The 27,336-nt window shown below is 39.1% G+C and overlaps 1 protein-coding gene across 2 annotated transcripts in view; it reads left to right on the forward strand.

Moving 5' to 3' along the window:
- The window catches only part of ADCY7 (adenylate cyclase 7), a 70,743-nt gene that overhangs the window by 32,438 nt on the left and 10,969 nt on the right, over nucleotides 1–27,336 (forward strand). For both annotated transcript variants that reach the window (XM_089476967.1, XM_089476968.1), the window contains 17 exons: nucleotides 703–852; nucleotides 2,415–2,560; nucleotides 3,611–3,722; nucleotides 4,151–4,278; nucleotides 5,171–5,329; nucleotides 10,729–10,861; nucleotides 15,191–15,376; nucleotides 16,717–16,760; nucleotides 18,354–18,407; nucleotides 19,462–19,542; nucleotides 20,077–20,149; nucleotides 20,890–20,987; nucleotides 22,288–22,372; nucleotides 23,478–23,615; nucleotides 24,969–25,016; nucleotides 26,402–26,464; nucleotides 26,687–26,859. In XM_089476967.1, coding sequence (XP_089333093.1) covers nucleotides 703–852; nucleotides 2,415–2,560; nucleotides 3,611–3,722; nucleotides 4,151–4,278; nucleotides 5,171–5,329; nucleotides 10,729–10,861; nucleotides 15,191–15,376; nucleotides 16,717–16,760; nucleotides 18,354–18,407; nucleotides 19,462–19,542; nucleotides 20,077–20,149; nucleotides 20,890–20,987; nucleotides 22,288–22,372; nucleotides 23,478–23,615; nucleotides 24,969–25,016; nucleotides 26,402–26,464; nucleotides 26,687–26,859 — 1,871 coding nt within the window. The remainder of the gene's footprint in view (nucleotides 1–702; nucleotides 853–2,414; nucleotides 2,561–3,610; nucleotides 3,723–4,150; nucleotides 4,279–5,170; nucleotides 5,330–10,728; nucleotides 10,862–15,190; nucleotides 15,377–16,716; nucleotides 16,761–18,353; nucleotides 18,408–19,461; nucleotides 19,543–20,076; nucleotides 20,150–20,889; nucleotides 20,988–22,287; nucleotides 22,373–23,477; nucleotides 23,616–24,968; nucleotides 25,017–26,401; nucleotides 26,465–26,686; nucleotides 26,860–27,336) is intronic.

Raw genomic sequence — 27,336 nt, forward strand, 5'->3', positions numbered from 1 at the left:
GGCTGGTGAAAGAGAAAAATCATCACTGGATGCATTTTGAAAGAAGCTTTCCTTAGAAGCTTCAAAATGTTTTTGTCTACTTATGCAAAATGTACCTATTTCATATCACACATGCATATTGTTAGTTTTGCATAAAATGTTTGGTGAAACCTGGTGACCTGCTCTTCTTTTCATGGACCCTATTCCCCCGATATTATTTCTGCCTCTGGTACCAAATTTTCAGTTAAAGAAGTTATACCCAAGAATGTATCTACTTTAACTGCAGTATATCTGTACTCAATTGAATAGTCACTCATGGCTTAACCCAAAGGTTTGTGGGAATTGTAGTTTGCTTGAGCATCTTTACTAGAGATATTTGGTTTCCCACAGAAAATAAAGTTTCCATAAAGGAAAAGAATATCTTTTAAAGTAGTTAAGGGCTCTGGTATTCTGTAGATATAACCAAAGATAATAATATTGAATTAACATGGAGGTGTAGGAATAATAAATCTCAAATATAATAATATCTCATTATCATGAAGGCGTAGGAATAATCTATCTCAAATGTAATTTCTGGTTTGCCTGAGTAGGAAATAAAATGTGAGACAGATATTGAAATTTAGACAATGTTAATAGTTTTGGGCAAGGGGAAAGAAAACTGTATTGATTTGTAAAACTATGATTTTTGTGATGTTTGGGATTTTTTCTTCTTCTTTTGTTTAGGTCCTTGCCAATGTGTTTATTTTCCTTTGTGGGAACCTGATGGGTGCGTTTCACAAGCATCAGATGCAGGATGCTTCATGGGATTTGTACAGATATACTTTAAAATGCATCCAAGTCCAAATGAAGCTGAAGATTGAAAAGAGGCAACAAGTGAGTGGACCAGTTACTTCTTCTTTGATTACTTCCTTTTAATGCTATTTTTAAAATTCAATTTCCAATTTAATCTGCTTGTGTACATGGGATGGGAAGGAATAGCATCTTTACAACAAGATGTGAGTTCTCTTGGGTTAGGCCTGTCCCATGTCATCAAGATGAAAGCCTAGAAGTACAGAAGCCAACCAGGCTTTCTGTAGTCAGAAAAATTAAGGAATGTGTGCAAATGAATGTGCTTCAGATACATGAATATCCTCACCCACTTACTTTCTTTAAAAGCATGTGCGTCTCTCCAGCTATATATTCTAAAGGCCAAATAGCATGCACATATAATTGTCTGCTAGAAGAAACATTTGGGAATGGGAAGCAGAACTTGCCCTTTCAATTGAGAGTAAGACCTGGGAAAATATATGGATTCATTTACCATTTCAAACTAGGTCCATTGCCATTAAAGTTGGAATAGAATGTATATATATTTGTGCTACAGCAGTATACCTGATGTTATATGTTTTTGTATTTTTGCTATATTGTGGTGCTGGCCATGTGCCATAATAAATTCATTCATTCATTGCCATTAAAGAGAATACTATCAAGTTGGTCCATCAATGGTACCTCACTCCAGTCAAATTGGCTCGTATGTCTACCAGTGCTAATCCAAAATGCTGGAGGGATTGTGAACGTAGGGGAACCTTTGCACATATGTGGTTGGATTGTCCCTTAGTGTATGGGTACTGGACAGAAATTTTACAACTGATCTCCAAGATCACTAAACAAAGTATACAATTATCACTACTCCTTCACCTGTTCTCCATTTTTATGAATGAGAATAAAGCCCTGCAGCGTAAAGGACTTATTAATTTGCTTCTGGCTTGAGATAGACAAGAACTGGAAAACTGGAAAGTTGAATATTGCAGGATGGTGGACTTGACTCTAAGACTTGTGGTTAATGGAGAAAATGGCAGATAATAACAACCGAGCGAGAGGCTTACATTCTGGATTGACCTTTGATAAGATTCAGCACCCATTTATTGAATACATCCAGCAAGATTTAGTCTCTAGACATCCCCCAATTTTAGCTAAATTTTTATGGAAAGATGTCTTTCAGGATCCCTGAATATACCTTTTATCTATAATTTTCAGGGCCTTATCTGGGTTATTGTCTTTATTTATTCTTGTTTTGGTGTACTGTTTGTTGTCATGTTTTGTTTTAGAATGTATGAATAAATTTGAATTAAAAAAAAAAAGATAGGGGATGCTGAATATCATAGCCACAGTCTAGGAATTCATTCTTTGCAATTCTGTGTTCCTTTTATTACCTAGAATGTAGAGACATTGCTGGGTTAGTCTGGAAAATCATTATTCAAAGGGATCTTTCAGCATCTGAGTTGCATCTGAGGAAGTAGGCCCAAGTTTATGAAAGCTCATGCTGCCAGCTTCTGTCTTTCAGTTAGTCTCAAAGGTGCTGCAAGATCCCTTTGCTTACTTTTATTTCCTAAATGCTGATAGTTTTGCAATATGGGTGTTACTTACATTACTCAGAATTTCCTCCTCCTTCTTAGGAAAGCTTGCTTTTATCCATACTGCCAGCTCATATCTCCATGGGAATGAAGCTAGCTATCATAGAACGGCTAAAAGAAACCAATGACAGGAAAAAGCATGACAACAATTTCCACAGCCTCTATGTGAAACGGCATCAGAATGTTAGGTGAGCATTGGTTCATGGTTCCTGCAGATTTTTCTTTCTGAGATACCATATTTCTATTTCTGTTTCTATGGATGACTGTACCTCCTTCTTGGACTCATCTTGGAAACATCCTTTGTCTTATGTATTCCCCAAATAAATCTATGGGTAGCCCCCTTCTTTGTGTTGTGTATTTGACTCCATTTTAAGTTGCTTTTAAATGGACCTCAAAGACTTTGTTTTAAATTTCAGTCTGCTTTTGATTTTCAGCGCTGGCTAGAAGCTTCAGAACTGTTCCTGCTTTTGTTCTATCTTCACTGCCCTAGATTCCATGTTTTTAAAACGTTCATCTCTTAAGTTGCTTTCTTGTTTAATGTGAGCTATGGTTTTTAAAATTGCTTTTATTTGTTTATGGTGGTGTTTTAAAAATTTGTTTGCACTATTTGGTTATATTGTAAACTGTTTTAAGGAGACTGTTTGTCTGGGAAAGGAGGATATACTGTATATATGCTTATGTATAAGCCAAGAAATTTTAGTCAAAATCTCAACCCCCCAAAACTGGATTGATTTATCTGCGGGTCAGTGTAAGTACTGTAAAAAAAGGAATCATCTCCTTCTCTGAACAGAGTGACAAAAAGCAAGAGCTAAGTTCATCCCAGGAGAACCTAAAAGAAGCACCAACCCTGTCTTCACTGCAGCACTGCTTCTAGCCTTTTTGAATGCGTGGGTGAGAAAATAATGGTGGCAGTGGCTTTTTGGTACTTCCCCTCCAAGGAGCACTGAGAGAATGGAGAGGTTTGGTGCTTCTTCTAGGTTTTCCCAGGCCCTTTGCCACTCTGCTCAGAGAAAGGGATGGCAGAGATGTTATTCCAGTGATGAGGAACTGGGCTTGGAAGGATTTGGATGGCACTTGTGTGTGCTTGCCAGCTTTTCTAGGTTAAAATCAGGCAAAGACAAGAGTTTGGAGGGTGATAATGTTTGGTAATTCCCAGCACGTTTTAAAGATACAGACCTCCGAATAAGGAAATGAGTGATAAACAGTGTTTACTGATTCAGTGTTGTGTCCCTACTTAGCATCTTGTATGCAGATATTGTGGGATTCACTCGGCTAGCAAGTGACTGCTCTCCCAAAGAGCTGGTGGTGATGCTGAATGAGCTCTTTGGCAAATTTGATCAAATTGCAAAGGTGAGTAGCTTCTTTTTTGTCAGTAAAATGTTTCAAGAGTAAATGTTTATACATAAATTATCTGTTCAGTTCAGCTCTCAACTTAATGGCTGATTGAGCATCTGAGACTATAAAAACACAGTTGTCAATTGATGCAAAGGCACCGCATATGTGCTCCAAGTCTTCATTTATAGTTTGGCTAATTAAACTGAGACATGGTCATCCAGCCGTAGTAACGGAAGAATCCTTGCTCAGTTTTTTGAAGATTGCCTCCCTTCCATCCTCCCTTCCATCCTTAGAACATGGATGAAATACTGCTGGATCAGATACATTCGAGACAATGTTTGTTCCACGTGCCAAACCATATAATTCCTGTTAATTAAGAAGCATATCCACTAATTTATATTTGCAGTGTTGCTGATGACTCATGTGCTATTTTTGTTTTGCAGGAAAATGAATGCATGAGGATAAAAATTTTGGGAGACTGTTATTATTGTGTCTCAGGCTTACCTGTCTCATTGCCGGTGCATGCCAAGAACTGTGTGAAAATGGGCCTTGACATGTGTGAAGCTATAAAGTATGTACTTTTATAAAGCCTGTGTTAGAACAAGTGAATCCAACAACATTCCTTCTGTGACCATATCTTACTACATATGTTTGTGTCAGTGGGATTTTTATTTAGTAATAACACATTTATCAGATGTGAGCTGTAGTACAATACAAACCCAGTAACCATGGAGGATATGTTCCCATATTTACTTCAGATAGTGAAAATTGTGGCTAATAGTGAACCCTATATTTCATGCTGGAGGACCTCCAGATGCCTAGAGAGACCATATTTTTCAACATGGGTAAATGAAATTGCAGGTACCGGTCCCACGGAAGCAAGGGTTATAATGTCCATGGAATCTAATGCAACAGTAAATGCATTTAATCTTCAGTCACAACTATTGTATCGATGTGACATATTAATGGAGCCACATCTCTGGAATTATCCAGCACTATTATTTATCTTTATCACACACTACCCTTCATCCCAAGGGAAGTAGTATACACAGGTTTACCCAATTTTATCCTAACAACAACTATGGCTATCTCTGCACTGTAGAAATAATCCACTCTGACACCACTTTAAGTTATTTATTTATTATGTGGTCCTCCCTTAGCAATATGTAATGTTACAGCCAGAGATATGTTTTGCACTTCCTTGAGAAGGAAGCCATGTAATTAGCGCAAGGTGGGCTCACTAGCGTTTTACAGCTTAGTGACACCCTATACTTAGTTTTTCCAGTTACTACTAACTTTCCAACTATGCCTCTGTTGTTTTGTTCTTGTTTCCAGTGGCCCTCAATTTGATAAATTTGTAATTTAGTAACTGTGAAGAATTAAACCCCCAACATGAATTTTAGCCATAAAGATGGAGGATTAGTTAGATGCCTATTTATGTCATCTTCTCAATTGTTTTACAGACAAGTGAGAGAAGCCACAGGTGTTGATATTAACATGCGAGTCGGCATTCATTCTGGGAATGTACTTTGTGGTGTGATAGGGCTTCGGAAATGGCAGTACGACGTTTGGTCTCATGATGTCTCCTTAGCCAACCGAATGGAATCCGCGGGCGTTCCTGGGTAAACTCCTTCACTTCTTGTGTCATGGTTTCCATTATATCACTGTGTGAGAACACCTAAAACATTGGCAGGATTCACATGTGTCTTCATCCTTTGTTGACTGCATTGCCAGGGGATGTGTTGCGTATGTGAATGGCTCAGCAAAGATTTAAAACTAGGGATGTAATTCTTGGCTGATTTTGTTCTCAAAGGGAAAGAATGAGTAGAATGATAGAATCATAGTACCATAGAGTTGGAAGAGACCACAAGGGCCACCCAGTCCAAACCCTGGCCATGCAGGAACTCTCATTCAAAGCATCCCAGGCAGATGGCCATCCAGCCTCTGTTTAAAGACCTCTAAGGAAGGAGACTCCACTACACTCCGAGGAAGAAGTGTGTTCCACTGTCGAACAGCCCTTACTGTCAGGAGGTTCCTCCTAATGTTGAGCTGGAATCTCTTTTCCTGGAGCTTGCATCCATTGCTCCGGGTCCTGTTCTCTGGAGCAGCAGAAAACAAGCTTACTCCCTCCTCAAGGTGACATCCCTTCAAGTTTTTAAACAGGGCTATCATATCACCTCTTGACCTTCTCTTCTCCAGGCTAAACATCCCCAGCTCCCTAAGTCCTTCCTCATAGGGCATGGTTTTTCAGACCCTAATCTGAACAGTTTTCAAACTGCTGTAAAGTTTTCAGAGACTATTTGCAGTTTGGGACTCATTCTGTGCAAAATTTGTAAATGGTATTTTTACTCATAAAACATAATTTTCCGTGTAGAAATAATATTTCTGTAGAGGAAACGGTGTTTCCTATGAAGAAAAAAGGACAATTGCACTTACGGAGAAATTAACCTGTGAAATCCAAGCCTCTAAAGGACTAATAACAACACATACGTGACATTTGTTCTTTATGTATACCTGCAGAGATCTCCCCCCACCATGGACCCCACATTTGCCTATCAGAAATACTAGAAGAATCTCTCTTGATAGTTATAAAAATATTTATTTTTATGGATCTTCAAAGATATATAGGAATTACATATCATAAGATGACATGACTCATTAGAAAAGATGATAATACTCAGTAAAGTGAAAGGCAGTAGGAAAAGAGGAAGATCACATTACAAGTGGATTGATTCTGTCAAGGAAGCAATGGTCCCGAACTTGCAGGATCTGAGCAGAGCAATTGATAACTGAGGATCTTGGAGGTCTCTCATTCACTGGGTTGCCATAGATTGAAACTGACCTGAGAGCAAATAACAGCAAAGTTGAGTTTCTTCTTCCACCACCTTCTGCCTCTGATGGGAATGAACAACACCAACAAGCAACTATACATTCAATTTTAGCCCTGTTTCAGGATAAGAGTGTTGTGTTATTTCAGAGCTGTGTAAAAATGCTGCAAGTGTGTTGTTTTGCAAGTGTATTGTTGTGCCAGCAATCAGAACTGCCCCCCCAACATGCTTGAAATTGATAGAACTTTATACAGTAGACTCCAGTCTACGTTTCACTTACTGTTTATATTAGCAAAAGCCTTGCTAATAATACTAGTAGTGTGAGCTTAAACTGTAAAGAGTTGGCAAGGTTTATTTTTAGTCATTTTTATGGCCTAGCTGGATTGTTTGTTCCTTGCCATGAGCTTATGTTTGCTTGGTGGTGTTAGAAAGGCAAGAGTATCAGATGTACTGTGATTGCATTGTGTGCTTTATAGCCACTGCTGCTGAGTGCAGAGCACAGTTCTAGAGAATGCTGTATTTTTTCCAAGCATTGTTCTAAGATTTTCCAGGTTGCAATGAACTCAGCAGAAAGTTAGCAAAATTATTATTATTTGTTGTGTGCCTTCAAGTCATTTCCAACTTCTATTAATATCTGCACATCATACATTACACAATAGTAGAGCAGTAGAACATCTTCATTTACGCATTGGGTTTTCCTGAATGAGCAGGGATTCGAACCTTGGTCTCCAGAACCAGAGCCCAAACTCAAACCACTAGACCATGCTGGCTCTCGGCTGGAAACGATGTATTCACAATCCAGCACTTCTCATGGACCTAATTTACAAAAGAAAATATGAAGATTTAGAAAAGAAAAATGCTTCCTTGTTGAAACCTGTCCCCTGCATTTTGCTTCCAGTGCCTTCATATGTCATGACAATGTCCATAGAGTTATTATATAGACCTCATTTATTTAAAGCATGTTTGCATCACTACTCATCTATTTTAGATTTTAGCTGGGGTTGCAGCAAAATGAGAGAGGTGGGTTTTGTGCTTCTAATCCTGCTTTTTGATAAATATTCTTCTCCCTTTATAAGGATCCTCAAAATTAGCTTCCATGGAGATATGTAGTACATCAGCCATACCAACTGATTGACTAGATGTTTTAAAAACTTGAAAGAAATATGTTATAAATGGTTAAACATTTCAGGATGCAAACCTAGAGCAAAGCAATATTGCTAACTTGTCATGCCAATTAAGTTGAAGCTTCCTTTTGGGCATGGCTTGGTTTTCTTTTGCAGAGCAGGATGAATGATGACAAGATACTGGGAAGTTATTTTAAAACAAAGGAGGGAAATATATGTATTTTTGGAGTGACTGTTTTGTGTTCCAAAACTGCTGCTTGAAAAACTCTTGTAATATCAGCCAGCTGAGTAAACTCTTGGACAATGATGTGTTCTATAATAGACATAGATGTTGCTCTCGAAAGCTTCCAGACCATTTTAAGAGCTATTCATCAACTTGTTTGAAGTAGCAGCAGCGAGGGGCTAGAGAGGGAAGAGTGCATTGTGTATAAATTTGAATTAATGTTGATAGCCTTCTTGGCAGGTTCCCAAGTTGTCCTTGAAAACCAGGCAAGCAATATGCAAAGTTTTCAGTTTATATAATAAATGAACTTCAGGTCTGTAACTAATCTGTAGGTATGGTAGTGTGAATCTGTTTAACATTGATATGCGTTAAATGCATGTGCTACTACAGAGTGTCAAAATTAATGATGATTATTATGATATTGGCATTAATGTGTATGGTGCATTTTAAAATAATATGGGGGGCTTGTTTGATTTTGGAAGCTAAATAGATTTGGACTAGGGGCTCTTTCATATTACAGAGTTTATAGCACTGTGATTCCACTTAAGCGGTCATGGCAACATCCTATTGAATCCTAGGATTTGTAGTTTATTATATGGACTTAATCTCTTCAGACTACTCAACCAGAAAGCTCTAGTGACTCCTCAAACTACAAACCCTAGGATTCCATGACCCTTAAAATAGAAGCATAGCTCTATAACTTTGTAGTGTGAAAGAGTTCTGGGTTAGTAGCTGAATAGGAGATGGCCTCAGATTATCCAGACTCTCCAGGTTGGGTTTAGAAAGATTACTTGGAGGTCATGGAGAATTGCGGTAAAATGGACTTGATAATGTTTGGCCAGATGGACCAATGTTCTGAGTCAGTATAGATATATTGTACCATAAGGGTCTGTTAAATTCCATATAGTAAATTATTTATAAAAGAAGGAGGAGTATTAATTTTTATAAATTTCAGTATTAAAAGAGAATGGCAAGTTACAGGTATCAAACTTGATACTTGCAAGGGAATGCAGTCAGATATGCTGAAGTTTTGTTTCTCATGGAGGTGAAAATAAGTAAGGGGTTAAAAGATTCTGTGGTAAACTCCAAATCCCAGGTTTAGGAGACCAGCTGGGGAAAGGAGTGAAATTATTAAAGGAAACTTTGGATCTTGGCTATAAAGAAAACATATTGTTTTTATCTTGGCCACCAAATGCATTCAGTTTACTTCCTTGTAATACAATATTCTTCTTGGTAGGTACTGTTTAGCTCTTCAAACAAAATATTTTTTGCTCTCTCATGTAAATAGAAACTGTGTTGCTCTCCTAACTATGTTGGCTTCTTCCTTTATGCTTCTTTTTTCCACCATGTCCTTCCTCCAAAGAGCTCAAAACAGGTTAATGTGGTCTTCCACCATTCCTAATTTCATCCTCTCAACACTGTTGCAAAGTAGATGAGGTTGAGAGATGGTAACTGTCCCAGGTCCAAGAGTGAGTTGTGGCTAAAGGGGGTTCACGCTTGGGTCTTTGAGGCCTTAGTCTTAGCAGTCTGTCCTTTGTATCAAGCTGGCCCTTGCCCAAAGCTTGGAAACATTAGGGACTTCTATTCTCAGACTCTTCCAGACAACATGTTCACTTCAACATCAAAGCTCTGCTGTTGCTTGGGTTTGTCATTTCCCCTCTCCTAGTTATGATCCTTCTACATAAGTCAATGTGGGCAGCTGTATCCTTCCAAGTATTGTTGGACTTCAGCAAACCTCAGCCCCAGCTAGTTAATGGTGAGGGATTATGGGGGCTGAAGTCGTAACAACCTCTGGAAGTTCACAACTCTTGACTTACCTAGACACACAGTTAAGAGGGTAAAGGAAAAGAAAGACAAGGGGAATAGACATATATATACAGTATATATATATATATATATATATATATATATATATAGAGAGAGAGAGAGAGAGAGAGAGAGAGAGAGAGAGAGATGTGCTTCTCCTAAGGTCAACAGATGGACAGATTACTGTCTTTGCCATCTGTTTGTCTACATATGGAGAAAGACCATTGGTTCTACATCAAGATTATCCTGATATCACATCTCAAGCTGATTCTTCCAGTCTACATTCTCAATTTATAGACCTAAGTCTTTCTACAGATCCTATGGAGACAATATCTGGCCAGGTTTTTGTATTTGTTTGTTCTTACCCTATACCAAGTCTGCTAAAGAGCTCTGAAGAATTCAAAAGGTTGCCTCTTTCATGCCTCTCTTTCAACCCCTCTCTCTCTGTTTCTGATGGAGTCTATTTATGACAACCCAATAAATTTCATAGGGTTTTCTTAAGCAAGGAATACTCAGAGGTGGTTTTGCCATTTTCTTCCTCTGAAATATAGCACCAGATATTTGTTGATGGTCTCCCAGATGCCAGCCACAGATGCAGGCAAAACATCAGGAATAAACTCTTCTAGAACATGGCCACATAGCCCAAAATACCCACAAAAACCTAACGATATAGTGTGTGAGTGTATGTGTGTGTATCAGCAATGGAAGACACTACTACTTTTAAAAGGAAGGGACTGGGAGAAAAAAAGGGAGTGTGACAACACCTTTAAGACTAACCAGTTTTTATTTTAACATGAGCTTTCCCGGTTATAAATCCACTTCTTTAGTGAGAGAGGCAACTGTACTATTGTGGATTGCAAATAAGCAAAACTCTTAAGCAGCAATTGTGCCAGGATCCTGGGTTTGGCTGCCAAGGCTGAAGCTGCTGAGGAGCAGAGACATGTTAACAACAGCTATTGATATGGAAATGAATCACTTACAATGACCTTTCTGCCAGTGTTTAAGTCTTTTGTGCTCCTGTGTTTCCCCCTCTTTTCTAGCCGTGTACACATCACTGAAGCAACACTAAATCACCTTGGCAAAGCTTATGAGGTGGAAGAAGGGAATGGACATCTCAGAGACCCATATCTGGCAGCCATGAATATCACAACATACTTGGTGATTGATCCAAGGGTAGGCATGCTTTTTACCTAAAAGTGCACACTTGTACTTGCAGAGCAGTGTGCAAGCAGATCTCTATCTCTCATAATGTGGCTAAAAGAAGAATATTGCAAACCCCATTCCCATAGGCTGCAGTGCTGTGACGTTGTCATATTCCAATTGGTCAGGAAGAAGCTGCCAGCAATAAAATGTTAACAAACAATACGGCATCTATGAGCAAAGCAGAATGCAAAAAGGATTGGGTAGAAGTGTGTGCGTAGTAGGGAGTTGTTTCTGTTTTCAGAATCATAGCAACCCAGTCTGGTTTATTGTGAGGAAATGATTTCCCCCCCACTTTTACTATTTATTCTGTTTGCATCCTGTTTTCCCTCCAGTGATGTCAAGGCAGTGTACTTGGGTAGTCCTCCTCCTTGCTTTTATATCTCCAACAAACCTGTGAGTTAGCAAGACTGAGTGAAAGAAAGGGAGGAAGTGGTTGGCCTAAGATACTCAAGTGAGGGTCGTGGTTCGGTACGGACTAGAACCTGGATCTCCCAAGTCCCAGTCCTATATTTTTAGGAAACTATGGGAAGAGAGAAAAAAAGCTTCAATGTAAAGCTGGGGGACTGGGAATGAATAAGCAGAGGTGGTGAAGGAAAATACAATAAATAATGAAGAAAGAAGTCAGAGTCCTAAGATAGTGGGAAAAGATGAGTGATGATAAAAGGAGACTAGGGCCTGTTACAGACTGCCAAAATAAAGCTGCTTCGGGTCTCTTTGGAGGCATGCTGTTTAAATGATGCATGCATCCTAAGAATCCGGAAGCTGCACCAAAGCTGCGCTCCAGTGCTTAGGAATGGAGTGTGGCTTTGGTGCGACCTCTGGACTCTTAGGACCCATGCAACATTTAAATAGCATACCTTCAAAGAGACCCGAAGCAACTTTATTTTGGCAGTCTGTAACAGGCCTAGGGAAAACCTAGGGAAGAAAAGGAGTGAATTCATTTCATAAGAAAAGAGGAGACGTGAGAGATTTGGCACTTGATGGCACGAATCTGAATTTCACAGTGATTTGAATTAACCGGCCAAACATGGCTGGCTGCGGAGGCATTTCTACCAGTTATCTGCATGTAGTTGTTTTTGACGTTATGTGACTTTAAGTCATTTCCCAACTTACGGTGGCTCTAGAGAAAACCTATCATTGGGGTTTCTTGGCAAGATTTCCATAAAACAAGTTTGTCCTTGCTTTCTTCTGAGGTTAATCTCCAGAGCAGTACTCCAGTGCTCAAACCCCCACATCATGCTGGCTACTAAATATTACACCTTTCACAATAGTTTGAAAAAAATGGCTGTGCAAGGGCATCGTTGAACCATTTCCAGAAATAAAATTTGCAATTTGACAGTCTGAAAATTAGTACTTTGTAGCTGAATTAAGTAAGTATTGATACATAATTTTAGTCACATCAGTGTGGTACAGAGCACCCAAAAAGGGTGGCCTGCTGGCGCCTGTTTTTCTGTCGGAGGGAAGCCGCAGCCGCAAAACCGCACGGCTTCCCGCATACGGAAAAAAACCCCGTAAAAAGTGGGTTCTTTTTATGCTGCGGTGGTGGTGTAACCAGTGCGCCACTGGCGCACTCATTACATAAGTGCTGTGTTAGTCTGTAGAATCAGCACACAGAGAGATCTTGTAGCATTTTTGAGACTAACTGAAAGAAAGAAATTGGGAGCATGAGCTTTCGTAGACTTCAGCCTACTTCCTCAGATGCATTTACATGCATAAATTCATCTGAGGAAGTAGGCTGAAGTCTCATGCTGCCAATTTCTTTCTTTCAGTTAGTCTCAAGGGTGCTACAAGATCTCTCTATGTACTAAACAACAACAAATGTTTGTTTATTGATCCAGGATTTTTTACAGCTGAATATAAAATGGTGATGGTGGTAGGAACTGGGGTGCTGAAAACAATAAGCCATGAAAAAAGTAGGAATACTTGACTGCCAGATAATTTTATATGTATGTGTGTAGGGAGGGGGGGACTTGTATAACAAGGCTAAAAGGCATTAGACATTCAATTGCATGAGCCACAGATCCATGAAACAATGGCTTTTAGAGTTTGGTCTCCAAGGAACACTTCAAGTATCCAGAAAGGGCTGTGTGTTCTTTAACTGTGTGTAATTAAAAGAATATGCTTGAAGCCTCCCACGTCTTGTCTTAAGTGCAGTTCTACTAGCATTCAGTGAAGAAGTGATTAGAAAAGAAATGGTACTCCAGAGCAATCCAGTTTGCTTTGCATGACACAAAATTGAAAGTGTGTTTTGTTTTCCACCTATTTCTAAAAGCAGAGACCTACTGACTACATTAATACTTCTTTGCTTAATGCACACCATCATTAAAGATGATTAAAACCAGTTTACAAAATAATAGTTTCCAAAGAGATAGCAGGGCCATAGCTGATTGTATAGAGAGTGCTTGTTTTGTGTGTCAATCCCAGCTTTGAGACTTGGCATTTTGTTGTTAAAACAACAACTACAACTGGAAAAACACATCATAGTGACTTTGAGTGAGCCAAAGAAAGTCACAATAGATGTGAGACAGCACCACAACAACAACTGAAATAAGGAGATAATTTATTGCAAATAAACAACCTCCTTCGGTGCACTATATATGAACAAGAATGAAATACAATTAACTAAAATGAAAAACAAATATGCTAGAAATAATATATTGAGGAACCTGACTGATGTGGGAACAAGTCCAACCAACCAATCAACCCTAACGTTAAAAACATTAGAAATTGCAGTAGGAAATGCTATGGGGATCAATCAAACCATATTCTATAAAGGGATTTTGTAGCACCTTTGAGACTAAATGAGAGAAGATGTTCATAGCATAAGCTTTTGTAGGCCCAGATCTACATAAATAATGCAGTTTGACACACCTTTAACTGTCATGGACCAATGCTGTTGTGGAATCCTGGGATTTGTAGTTTGTTGTGGCACCAGAGTTCCCTGACAGAGAAGGCTAAATACCTCACATAACTACAAACCCCAGAATTCTATAGCTTGACCCAGGGCAGTTAAAGTGGTGTCAAACTGAATTATTTCTGCAATGCAGAGTAGACCTCAGTCTACTTTATCAGATGCATCTGATAGACTGAGTCTATGGGCTTTTTCACACGGCAGGCAAGCGTTAATAAAAAGTGATTAAAATGTAATAGCGCAATGGGGGAAGATTATCCCACCCCTGCGTGCTTCTCCTGTTCGTATCCTAAGTGTAAAGTGTAATGGACATGTCATTAGGTAATAACAGAAACTCCTATTATTACCCAATGACACGTCCATTACAGTTTATGCATGGGACACAAATGGGAAATTTACACGGGGGTGTGATAATCTCTCCTCCCCCCCCAGTCACACTATTACCATGTTTTAACCATGTTTTATTAACGCTTGCCCCCCTCCGTATGAAAGAGCCCTATGAGAGCTTATCTTTCGAACTTCTTTCTCTGGTCATTACAAAAATGCTCTAAGATCTCTTTGATTACTGATAGAAACTAACACAGGTGTATCTTTGAATTAATTTTACAAATAAGTAAACAATATTCAATTAGAATAAAAACATATATTATCTGCTGCAATAATACCTACATATGAAGGCAATTTAAGTGGCTCTTACACACACACATGGAGACCTAAATGCACAGGGACCCATTGCTAACCAAAGCAGACAACTTTAGGTTGGGCAGACTGAGGGATGGAGTCAGATTTGGATCAGACACAATGTACGTTATCAGACAAGGGAAATTGGAAGTATAATCCAATGGCAATCCAAACACAATCATGGGTTTAATGTTATTGCGTGATAGACTACCAAATGCAATTTTGGGCAATGAGAAGTCAGCCTGAACGCAATCATGGGGTTTCACGTTATTGCGTGAGAGGTGATCACATGCAATTTCAGGCAATGGCAAGCTATTTTCGGGCAATGGGAAGTCAGTACGAACGCAATTCAAATTCACGTAAATTTGCTGAACTAGCGAATTCACGTGAATGTGTTCTGGCCCCACTTTCGTTTCATTCAAAATTAAGAGAAATTCCTCCCATGTGATAAACTCCAATGAGCCAGCATTCTGTATCTTGGCTCACTGGAATTGAATAATATTCTGGTATACATTGATTGCTAATCTTCAGCTCTTGCAAATGGAAGCAATTAAAGAAGGAGAGGGGAATGGAAGGGGGAGACTTGCCTTAGACTTGTGTCTACTTGTTCCAGCTTGTGCACATGGGTTTAGCATGGCATGCCGTCTTCACCTGTTCATTAATGCTTGAGCTTTCTAATATCTTTGCTCTATTTGTCTTGTTTTTAGTCTAAACAGCGCGCCTCCAACAACCACGTCACCCAAGCCAGAGTGCAAGATGGCTTGAAAATGAGGGCCTCTGTCCGGATGTCACGATACTTGGAGTCCTGGGGGGCAGCACGGCCTTTTGCGCACCTGAACCATAGAGAAAGTGTGAGCAGTGACACCTCTGCACCAAACAGGAGGCGTAGGAAGGTGATGCTTTGCTTTCATTTTGTCCTTTTAAAAAATTCCAAGGTCTTATATTGTTGAGCTGTTGCTTTTTTAGTTTTCAGATTTTTTTTCCAATAGAAAGCTTTACATACAAAGAGGTAGAACAGAAACATTAACTATGCTTATCTAGGACACAGGCTTTGTTTTTATAGTAGAACTTGAAAAGAAGAAAGGATGAAATTGGAACATGTCTGTAAAGCCACAGTATAGCTGCACTTGCATATACTGTTACCAGTTTGTACTAGTGAAATGTATAGGAGTGTATAAATCTTCCTCTATATTGACTCACATTATATACAAGAAAATGTTCCACAAATAAGGCTATTTCCTTGTTGTTTTGAATACATAATTCCAAAGACCTACATGATTTATTGGTGGCAAGGAGGAGTTCAAAGAATTATTGATATAATGTGAAGTCGAAGGCTTTCATGGCTGGCATCCATATTTTTTTGTGGGTTTTTCAGGCTATGTGGCCATATTCTAGAAGAGTTTATTCCTGACATCATTAGTGATATTGTTATGTGCCTTCAAGTTAACTCCAGTGTATGGCAACCCTAGTGTAGGATTTTCTTGCCAAGATATATTCATATGAAGTTGGTCATAGCCTTCATCTTAGGCTGAGAGAGCATGACTTATCTAAGGTCACATAATAGCTTTTCATGGCTAATTTGGAGTTTGAACCCAGAGTCCTACTCCAGTATTCAACTACTATGCCACACTGGCTCTTCAGTGAAAGAGAGAGAGAGAGAATAAAGCATAGAAAAAGCCATATGTATGTCTCAATCTCATCTGATATTCTCATTGGGTTTGTGAATGGTCTATAGACTGCCAGAATTACTTCTTTTGTTTCTTTTGTCACACTTTCCAGAAAGGAGTTGGAGACAGCACTTCGTTGTAATTTATTTTGTAAGCTGCCTGGGTTGTTGTACCAGAATATAAATTAAATTAAATCATTTAATTTGTATCCCCCTTTCTCCCAGCACAGAACTCATGGTGGCTAAATGAAATTATACACATTTTCATAGCAAAGATGACAAAAAAAGATTATTGGGAGCCTGTTTCCCTCGGGTTTCCATTTCCTTTGTAACATGAGAAATGACAAGGCTTCAGTCCTTCTTGCAATTCTGCCTAGTTGTAACGATGGTCGTTGTTGTACAGGTGTCTCCATAGGCTTACCATCCATGGATCCTCAAATCCGTGGATGGCAAGTTCGTGGATAAGGAGGGCCCACTGTACAGGTGATCCAACCCCCCCAAAAAACCACCCAACAACCCCAAAATACTTCTGGTCCCAAACTTCTTCCATATTTCTTTCTTCCATAGGAGATAGCTCTCCAGCTAGCAAGTCGTCAAAGGACTTCAGAGAGGCAAGTCTTACCTAGCTTTTACTACTCTTTTCAGATCCAATTTCATTATATGGATCTATCTATTTATTATTATATTCTCCATATTTTCATATACTCTTATGTTAGAGGACAAGACATTATACATACATAAGAATCAATAGCAAATACTGATGTGACAACAGAAAAAAAAGGAGTTTATCACACAAAGGAGATCGGGAGTTTATATCGTGAATATCCTGGAATGATTTCCCACAATGTCGCACAAAACTGCATCTTGTGTAGTTATGATTGCTAAATAGAACCCCCAAATCCAAGAGCAGCGTGCCTTTAAAGTCCTGGTTCTCTGGACAAATAAGAAAGAAGAGTGTTAGTCAACTGGATTTCTCCTGGAGGGTATCTAGTTGGCTAATACTTATAAATGAGGTACTGGCCTAAATTTTCATTTGGAGCTGTTATTTTAATAAGGAACCAACTCTAGAGAAGAGATAAATGGGAGGAAGTGAACAGATGGGCTTAACCAATGCCTCTGCCCACCCCTTTGCAATCTTGCCTTGTTCTGCTCTGTTACCATGTTTGTTTTTTCTCAGTTTTATTACATTTATATCCTGCCTTATATCCTGAATTCCTTCCGTCAATTTATCCTTAAATCATCTGACTATTGCAAGAAAGAATAACTGTCTCAAGTTACCCAGGTTTGCTTAATGGCTCAATTGAGAAACTGGATGTCCTAATGCATCATCCAACTACTACACTGCTCTAGTTCTTACTGAGCCACCTAATAACTTGTATTAAGCTATTGCTGTTCCTCTCTCCCTTTGGCTGCAAACACAGATGAATGTAAGCGCTGGGAGAGTCAAGTAAGGACAAACAAAACATTGAAAAAGAGAATTCTACTGCCATTAATCCAGTTTTATTCTTTCTTCCCCAGTATCTCTCCTCTCCTCCCTGGCTCCTTTTCCTAGACCTTTTTGGATTTGGAGGATCTTGCTCAAAAGTTGATGTAGAGTCCCAATGTAGAACTTCATTTCCTTACTGGGAATTGAAAAGATGGTAGCCATACTTGATGCTTAAGCTTTATTTTTCTTGGAAAGTGCTTCTATTCTGAAATTTAGTCCCATTTTAATAGGCTCTTCCACATTTAGCTTTGAGCTTTCAGTAGTTTTCAATAGATGACAAAGTCCTCCCCCCCCACCAAAAAAGAGAGATTTTTTTTTACAAACAAAGGGCCCAAACAGACAGGCCAAAATAAAGCTGCTTCGGGTCACTTTGGAACTATGCTGTTTAAATGATGCATGTGTCCTAAGAGGCCAGAAACCACACCAAAGCCATGCTCCAGTCCTAAGGACTGGAGCACAGCTTTGACGCAGCTTCTGGCCTCTTAAGATGCATGTGTCATTTAAACAGCATAGCTCCAAAGTGATCCGAAGCAGCTTTATTTTGACCTGTCTGTTTGGGCCCATTGTTTGGCATTTCTCTGAGGAAAGACTATAAGAAAAGTCTTGTCATGAGTGATTAATTTGATTGCTACTAATTTGATGCAATAACTGCTATATGATATCAGCTTTCTCTTTCTCCCCACTCCCACCCCTCTCTCTTTCTCTTTCTCTATGTTAGTCTGGATGGATCTAGACAAGAACATGCATGTCCTCCTTCCATTGTAAACTATAAGTGAGTTTTCTTTCTTCTTTGCATTATCTGTCACTGTGCTGTGGAACAACTGCGCATTTCCAGCCTAAATTATTTTCCTCCCCCCCCCCTTTTACTTTGCTCAGAACTAATGGTTGAAAATATATGTTATTCACACCTAACTTACAACTTGGCCTGTTCTTTGTTTTTCTGCCAGCATGTTTTTGTTGACTTCTCTCTCTGGTTCTTAAATGCCTTGCTTTTGGATTTGTCTGCATAAATGGAACCTCAAATATATTGTGCATGTTTCTGGTCTGGGCATCCACTACCTTTGGCATCTTCTGGGATGCTCCTTTGTGGTCCCAGAAGCCTCACAATAGTCTCTGAAATCACTCTATTGGTTGATTTTACACCCCCAAACTGTACAAACCATCTCCCAAACCATGGAGCTGTCATGTTCACATCATAAGAACCCCCTGCTTTCCTCAAGACTTAATATTAAACATTAAATATTTTGGTCACACTGGTGCATATAGTGAGAGCCAGTGAGCCATAGGAAAGGTACCAGTAACAAAGATGCAAAATGCATCTTTTATGTTTTAATATTTAAATTTATTTTATATTTAAATAAACAATTTTTATTTTATTTTTATTTAAATAATTATTTATTTAAATTTATTTTATTTTTAAATAAATAATTTTTATTTTATTTTTTATTTAAATTATTTTTATATTTAAATTTATTTTATATTTAAATTTGTTTTATATTTAAATAATTCAATAGGCTCATTCAAAACCTCAGTAATTTTACTTGGTCATTTCTAGGGAGTATATGTTATAATATAATATAATATAATATAATATAATATAATATAGGCAAAACTAGTAAAGTAACCATGTTATATTTATCCCTGAAGAATATTTGAACTATTTTGATCTTTTAAAAAGTTGGTAATATGTCATAGTATATTTTCTTTTTTTTCCCCAATAAAGAAATGTCTTTGAAAGTTTCATGACAATTATGTAGATTGTCTTGTCGCCTCCATTTGGGAAATGCTTCATTTTTATAATGATATTTTTCTCTCTGGTTTTAAAGAAATATCTCTCAGAAAGGAAGGATGGAAGAAGATATTAATGAGAAAATGTTGTCAACCATCGAGGGACTTAGTTCAGCCAAGTAATAACACCAATTCTGGTTTCTTGTTCTTGGGAGAATTGCATTGCTTCCTTCACAGAAAGGGAAGGAGGGGGAAGGTAGAGTGCTTATATTATACGATGCATAATTATTAGAAGGGTCCCATAGGCCACAAAGTGCAAACCCCTATTCAATGCAAGAACTCCAACTAAAGCATCCCCAGTGAGTAGCTGTTCAACCTCTTTTTGAAGAAATCCAGAGAAAGAGATGTGACTACCTCTCTATTGCTAAATAGCTCTTACTGTCTACATAGAAAGAAATCACACTAACATGTGTGTATGTATACTGGTTGCTTCTTTTCTTATTGCTGGGTGAACACAGCTCCAGTGGCTCATAATTCGAGCAAAGAGGGATGCCTTACTCCAAGCAATCAATCAGTCAATCATTCAATCGCTGTGTTTATGTCCTGCCTTTTGCTCAAGAGTGGGACTGAAATATTATCTTATTTTGTGATAGATTATTTTATCTCCCTCTGTCCAACATGTTTCTTTCAACAATATCTGTTCTTCAATGCAGACCGTGGTGCAGTGAGAAGGATGACTTCCATGGACTGTGCGGGTTTTTTGTCGACATGGGACTCGAAAAAGAGGTTCGTAAGAGAGGAATAGACCTTACAGGGATGGTTTTAAATAAGAAAATATTTCAGTGCTCAAAGGCCTGTTACAGACTGCCAAAATAAAGCTGCTTCGGGTCTCTTTGGGGATATGCTATTTAAATGATACATGGGTCCTAAGAGTCTGGAGGTCGCGCCAAAGCCACACTCCATTCCTAAGTGCAGCTTTGGTGCAGCTTCCGGATTCTTAGGATGCATGCATCATTTAAACAGCATACCTCCAGAGAGACCCGAAGCAGCTTTATTTTGGCAGTCTGTAACAGGCCTTAGTGCATTTTCTTCTAGGTTTTCTGTATCAAATGGAAGATAACTCTGACAGATCTGAATGTAACATAAAGCCTTGTGGCTTCACCATTGTTAGACTGTTGCTTTGTCTATTGGAAGGCTGTTTTTAATTTAACTCCCTCCATCCAAAACACAGTCTTCTGCCCAGTTTGTATTCATAGTATTTATGTCTTCCCTTTGGGATGGACCAAAGATTGAACTGTGTGATAGGACTTTCTTCTCTTTGTGTTTGTAAAACTCTCTCTCTCTATATATATATATGTTTTTTATTCATTATATCTACATACAAGCACTTACAGCCCTTACAGTCATGTATAACATGTATATGAAGTATATATTTGTGTCACCGAAGAAATGAGTTCTTACAAAGAATCCAAATTGTGTTGCTAGTCCTGATGTTTTTTCCCTTTTGGGTCTGTTTTCCCTCCCAGTATCGCACAATTCCCATCCCCAAACTGAGGGGTTATTTCGCCTGTGCCAGCATTGTATTGCTATGTATGTTCCTGGTACAGATGTGCATAATTCCAAAGTAAGTAAGAGGTTTTGTATTTTCTGTTCAAATGTGCAACGCATTAACACAATTAGAGGATTCAACTGACTTTGCAGGAGGAAATATGTCAAGCTAGTTCTTATGTTGAAATTTCATGCCAATGTAGAAGGCAAAGCCGAATATTTCTTTTTGACCTGCTAGCTTTCTACTTGCCATTCTTTTGTGAGTTGAACAAGCATCTTCCCAAAATATCCAGGAAAGCTTTACCACTTGATTCTTTTTGCACAAACTATCCTAGAAAGAAATCACCTCCTTATTCTCTCTCCTCCCACATATAGAGCTGAAAATATTTGAGAAAGATTTTACCATGCGTTCCCTGAATAAAGTTGATTAGAGTTCATAATCATCTTTAAAATCACTTTTATTTAGTGGTTTCAGTGTTAGATCAGGACTCTGGGAAACCAAGAATCAATTGGCTGGCCTTAGGCAAGGTAAACTCGCACAGCCGTAAAAGAAGATGGGGGCAAACCTATTCTGAATAAACCTTGCCAAGAAAATAAGGCACATAAACAACAAGATCCTAAAGTGTAAAGATATACAATTGGGCACTAAAGTAAGGGTCATCCAAGGCATTGTATTTCCCATCACCATGTACAAATGCAACAGCGGGGCAATGAAGAAACGGATAGAAAGAAAATAAACTCATCTGAGATGTGGTGCTGGAGAAGATTGTTGAGGATACTGTAGACAGCCAGATAGTCAAACAAATGGGCCCTGGAGCAGATCAAGACTGAAATCTCCTTGGAAGCCAAGGTAACCGAACTGAGGCTGTTGTACTTCAGCCGCAACATGAGAAGACACTGCTCAGTGGAAGAGACAGTGGTGCTTGGAAAGATGGAGGGTAGCAGAAAGAGAGGAAGGCCGCATGCTAGATGGATATACACAACCAAAGAAGCCATGGCCCTGACGATGCAGGACCTGAACAGAGTAGTTGAGGATGGGGAGCTTGGAGGTATTTCACTCATAGGGTCACTATGAGTTGAAGCTGACTCAAAGGTAATTAACAACAAATTTCAGGTATCCTAAACCACTAGCTTGGCTAATAGCAGTTTAATGGGATGGACTGAAATGAACATTTGAGAGAATATTACAATTCATGGGTTGACAAAGTGCTGTTAAAAGAAGGTTGGAAGTCAGATGCAAAAAGCTGTAAGGAACTTAACAATGAAAGGGATTGTATCTTCCCCTGAGAATTCATGACTACTGAATCACATTTTCCCTTAACACTGCTTCATCTCTTGTTTCCATCCTCTCCTTCCCACCCCCTTTTCTCTTTCAGAACACCAAGATTAGGTATTTCGTTTGGAATCGTAGCTTTCATCATGGGGCTTATTTTGAGTGTTTGCTTTGCTGATGATTGTTGGGTACGTTAAAGGAAGGGGAAGGGCACTCAGATGTCCAAAGCCTTTAAAGAAAAGCATATTGCTGGGAGCTAGATATTAAACTCAAATTCATTTGAGTTTTAAAAGTAAAATTACAGAAGGGGAGAAGAAGAAAGAAAATTAAGATGGAGGTTGTGATGAAAAGGGAGATCAAACATGGTGTATTCCTGCACTGTGCATTTTTCAAGACCAGAAGTGGGTTTTTGGTAACTACCAGTGTTTATTTGGGCACATTTGGCAGTCTCTGTAGTTCACAGAGGGTCCTGCAACAGAAAGCTGGACCCAGACCCATTGCAACAGAAAGCTGGACCCAGACCCATTGCAATTACCCACCTCCAATTTAAACCACTTTTACCCCACCTTTATGCAAAAAAACCCTCCCTGTGTAGAGGATTGTTGTTGTTCGCCTTCAAGTCATTTCTGACTTATGGTGATCCTAAGGCAAACCTATCACAGGGTTTTCTTGACCAAATTTGTTCACAGGAAGTTCACCTTTCCCTTTCTTTGAGGCTGAGAGAGTGTGACTTGCTCAGCGTTACCTAGTGGGTTTCCATGGTTGGGTGTGTGTGTTGGGGGGGGGGTTCAACTCTTTTCATGGATTTGGGAAGCTTTCTGTGTGATTTGTGGACAAAGGTTGCCTGGAAAATGTTCCAGAGTTTTTAAAATATAAAATGAATGGGTTTCAGGAGCCACAGAAGTGGGGCCAAGTCAGCCTGTGAGCCACAGTTTGTCCATTGCTGCTGCAGTGTTACTGTAATGATTGTGTTAAAGGGCCAGTGTGTGTTTATAGACCTGGCTAACATTGGACGTTATCAGACAAGGGAAATTGGAAGTATAATCCAATGGCAATCTGAACACAATCATGGGGTTTCACATTATTGCGTGAGAGGTGATCACACTCAATTTCGGGCAATGGCAAGCTATTTTTGGGCAATGAGAAGCCAGTTCGAATGCAATTCGCATTCAAGTAAATTAGCTGAACTAGTGAATTCACGTAAATGCGTTCTGGCCCCACTTTCTTTTTATTTGAAATTAAAAGAAATTCCTCCCGTGTGATAAACTCCTCTGTCTTTTTCCTCCCTTCCAGAGATGCTGTTCAAAGCGATGGCCTCCTGCCCGCTACCTTCGCACATTTTCCCAGAAAGTGGAGACGATGCCATCTGTGAGGCTCCCATTGGCCACGATTGCCATAGGCTCTCTGTTGATCATAGCTGTGTTTAATTTGGTAATTCTTTCCCCCAAGTCCTTTGAGAAGGGAGTGCATGCTAATCCCTTTCACTTAAGTAGTGATCCTGTGATTAGGATCAGGCCCTCCAAAAGACAAATTTTGTAGCTAACATTTTCCTACAGTCAGAATGTGGAAACAACTCATCAACAATAATGGTGTTAGTTGTAACAAGTTACCTTTGTTGTAATGAATGTGTTAACAACATTATCTTTTAAAAGCAATGACATGTAACAACAAAGTTATGCTATTCCTTTATACTAATTTTCCCACCATCAAAAAAGTAACTGAAAGTAATGGAAATGTAACGTCTCAAAGGCACTTGATTGACCACGGTGGGTAACATGATATGGAATCAGACAGGCCTTTGGTCTGATCCAGCAAAGCCTGTCTTACTCTTAAGATGTAGGGTAAGATGCAATGGTGGCTAGTGACTTCCATATGTTGGGTCAGTCAGTCGTCTTAGGGGTTCTGTTCTGAGAGGAATTAGGTGCTGAACCCTTTCATGTTTAGAATAAAACCCAAAATGTATTTGCTCTTGCGCTAACATGGAAGCTATTGCAGTAGGCCCTTGGTATCTGCTGAGGTTTGGTCCCAGGATCCCCCCATGGATGCCAAAATCCATGGATGCTCAAGTCCCATTAAACACAATGTCACAGTGAAATGATGCCCCTTATATAAAATATAAAATGGCAAAAACGAGGTTTGCTTTTGGAATTTATATTATTATTGAATATTTTCAAGCTGTGGATAAAGAATCAGGGGATACAGAGGGCTAACTGTAGTCACTATTAGCAGAGTAGATCCAAATGCGTGACAACTGCCTGGCTGCCAACATTGAACCAACTTTACTGCTGCCATCTGTGACGCACACCCCAAAATGCAGATCTTTCCAGCTGTTGTTTGCCAAAGTGTTCTGTTATAGCGGCCCCCAACCCAGGCAACAGGAAAGTGTGCAGCCATTGCTCTTTGCCAATCCTTGGGAGGGAAGGCAGCAGCAGCTTGCCAAACCACTGGGAGTAATAGTTGCTTATGTATGGCTCTCTTCATAGCAACTCCTTGACAACCCAACTCAACATTACCCCACAGTGCTGCTTACCAAAAATATACAGTTGTGAAGTATATGGTGGCTTGTGAAATTCATCATCAGTGTGAATTTGGCCTAATTAAAAAAAATAAATACAAAACTTGTGTTACAGGGTATTTTTCAGTACTCTCTGAATTACTCTGTTTCCCCCCTATATGCTGGTTTTTAAAGTTAAGTTTGTACATCTTGTACTTTGTAATGAAGTTGCAGTGTAATTTAAATTCCCTCCACTATGTTCTCTAACTTCCTTTTAATGTTTTTATTAGCCGGCACACCAACTCAGTGGAAACTGCTCTATGCCACTTACGGCCCAAGTAAGTAAAAAAGCCAACTGTGCTTGCTAGATTAATATCTTTGGTTGAATAGCAGAAATTGGCCATTTTTTAGTTTTCTTCTTGTTTCTTGCTTTTAAATACTACATTATGTTTTGATTGATGGGTGCACTAACTTCACCTTTGCTATCTAGCTTTCTCATCTCCTTCCTCTATAAACAGGTGTAACTTTCTACAAATTCCTTAGGGTGGTTTTTTTTGTTGGTTGGTTGGTTATTCTGGTATAACAACCTCTGAATGAACCTTGTCCTCCATCTTTCAAGGGGTGTGTCAACATTCAAAAGGCAAAGTAGATCCTGATTCCTTTTTAAATTTTTTATTTTCCTTGGAAATCTTGGCCTTACCAGCAGCACGGCTTGAATGGGATCTAAGATTTCTGCAGAGGGATGCCAGTGATATGAACAAGGGGGTGTAAAGAGTGGTTATCTCAGTTAACAAGAATATTGTCATTTGCATGATTTTCCACTTGAATGTTCAAATTGCTTTGCATTAATCTCAGTAAATCCTAAAAAACAGCCTTGTAATTTAGGTCACGATTGTTATCCCCATGTTGCAAATTAGGTAAGATGAGAAAGTGGTTCACTAAATAATTTCAGCCATTTTCTTCCTACTGTAAGAGGATAGGAGTAGACTTTACTGATTTACTTCCAGTTTTTAAAAAGACCTTTTCTGGGACCAAAACGTAACCAGAGTGCTCCTCTCCAAAATGTGGACAGAGGGCATTTTGGAGCAAAACATTTTAATATCCCTGGGAGATCCTGAAGGCCACAAAACTGGCCCCCCCGGGGGGGGGTCTCATGACCTGCAGGACACACTTTGCCCACGTGTGGGTAAGGGATACCAGTGAGATCAATCTATCTGTAAGAGATACCAGTGAGATCAAACAGGAGAAGGCAATATTTGGACTTCCAGATGTATGTGAAGTGGTACTCCCATCATCCCTCATCTTGGTCCAGACTGGTTGGTGCTGATGGCGACTGAAGTCCAACAACATCTGGGAGGGAGTGTAACTAATTTCACAGTCCTAACTCTCAGGCAGTGTATTTTACAAATTTCTCAGTTTGACAGGTTATTTTCATTACAGCTGGGTTTTCCTTTCTGTGTTTTAAATTTGATCATAAGCCATGTATCTTAGCTGTAAGGCAAGATGTAAATAATTAATGAAATTAGTACCTGAAAGAGGCCTTAAGCCATCCTTAAGTTGTCCTAATCAGAAAGATGGATAGCGCTCATGTCTGCTTTGCATTTGCACAAGCCAATCACTAGGCAATCCTATCCATTAATCATTTTGCTCTATATGTCAGTGGGTCCTTGCCTGACAAATAAAGAAATGTTTCTTTGCTTCTCTCCCAATCCTGACAAAATAGATGGTAAGAAATGGCTCTTCTGGAAACAACATGGTATGCAGTAATGAAGCTATGACCTATTCGGTGAGTAAGGTTGGATTTGATCATTTAAAAATACAGTCTTAGGTTAGGGACAAATCTGCACAGTGCATAGGAAACCGGATGGCCTGATGTGCTAAAGGTTATACTCTGTGCGTATGAGAAAGTGGACTGTAATTCATTTAAAAAATCTCTTATTTTAAAATGCCATAAGATTTACTGTCATAAAGATGTCTGCTGAGATTTGTTTAAACTCTTCTGTTCCAGTATTATACCTACTGCTGCCTCCTGGGTTTTATTGCATGCTCTGTATTCCTTCGAATGAGCTTTGAACTCAAGCTTATGCTTTTGTCAGGAGCCGTCGTTGGGTATTTCATTGTCTTTAATACCAACCAGACTTGGAGCACCAGCCACAGCCATGTCAATAATTCCACCACAAGGTAAGATATCTTGTTTTCCAAAAGGTTACATGCTCTGTGAGCTCATGGTAAGCTTACTGTAATCCTAGACTGCCATGCTAGAAATTGACTTTTATTTGAAAAATAAGAACAAAGAGAAAAACCTCAACTAGAAAAAATTAGTCTGAAACACAATGACATTTTAAATCTACACGAGGAAAATTCTTTCCACCACTGAAAATGCTGTGGATCATACTTATTCTGGAATGGCCAACAATTCCACAGACTCCTATTAGACTGTGTTTTTGCCATCATTACAACATGTGCCGTCGCAAATCCTTCTTCACCATTTTGAGATTAGTCTTTCCCCTTTTTCTCATCTTCAAATGTAGAGGCCTTCCTAATTGTTTGAAGAAATACACACAAGAAAGGTTCAGGCAACTGCTGTTTTGCAAACTCTTTATCACTTGAATCTTTGGCGCGATACAGACCGCCAACAAGCGGCGTACCAGCGCCGGT

Source organism: Sceloporus occidentalis, unplaced genomic scaffold, assembly GCF_023333645.1.
Source record: "Sceloporus occidentalis isolate IW3139 unplaced genomic scaffold, rSceOcc1.0.p SCAF_10, whole genome shotgun sequence".
In the NCBI taxonomy this organism is placed as follows: Eukaryota; Metazoa; Chordata; class Lepidosauria; order Squamata; family Phrynosomatidae; genus Sceloporus; species Sceloporus occidentalis.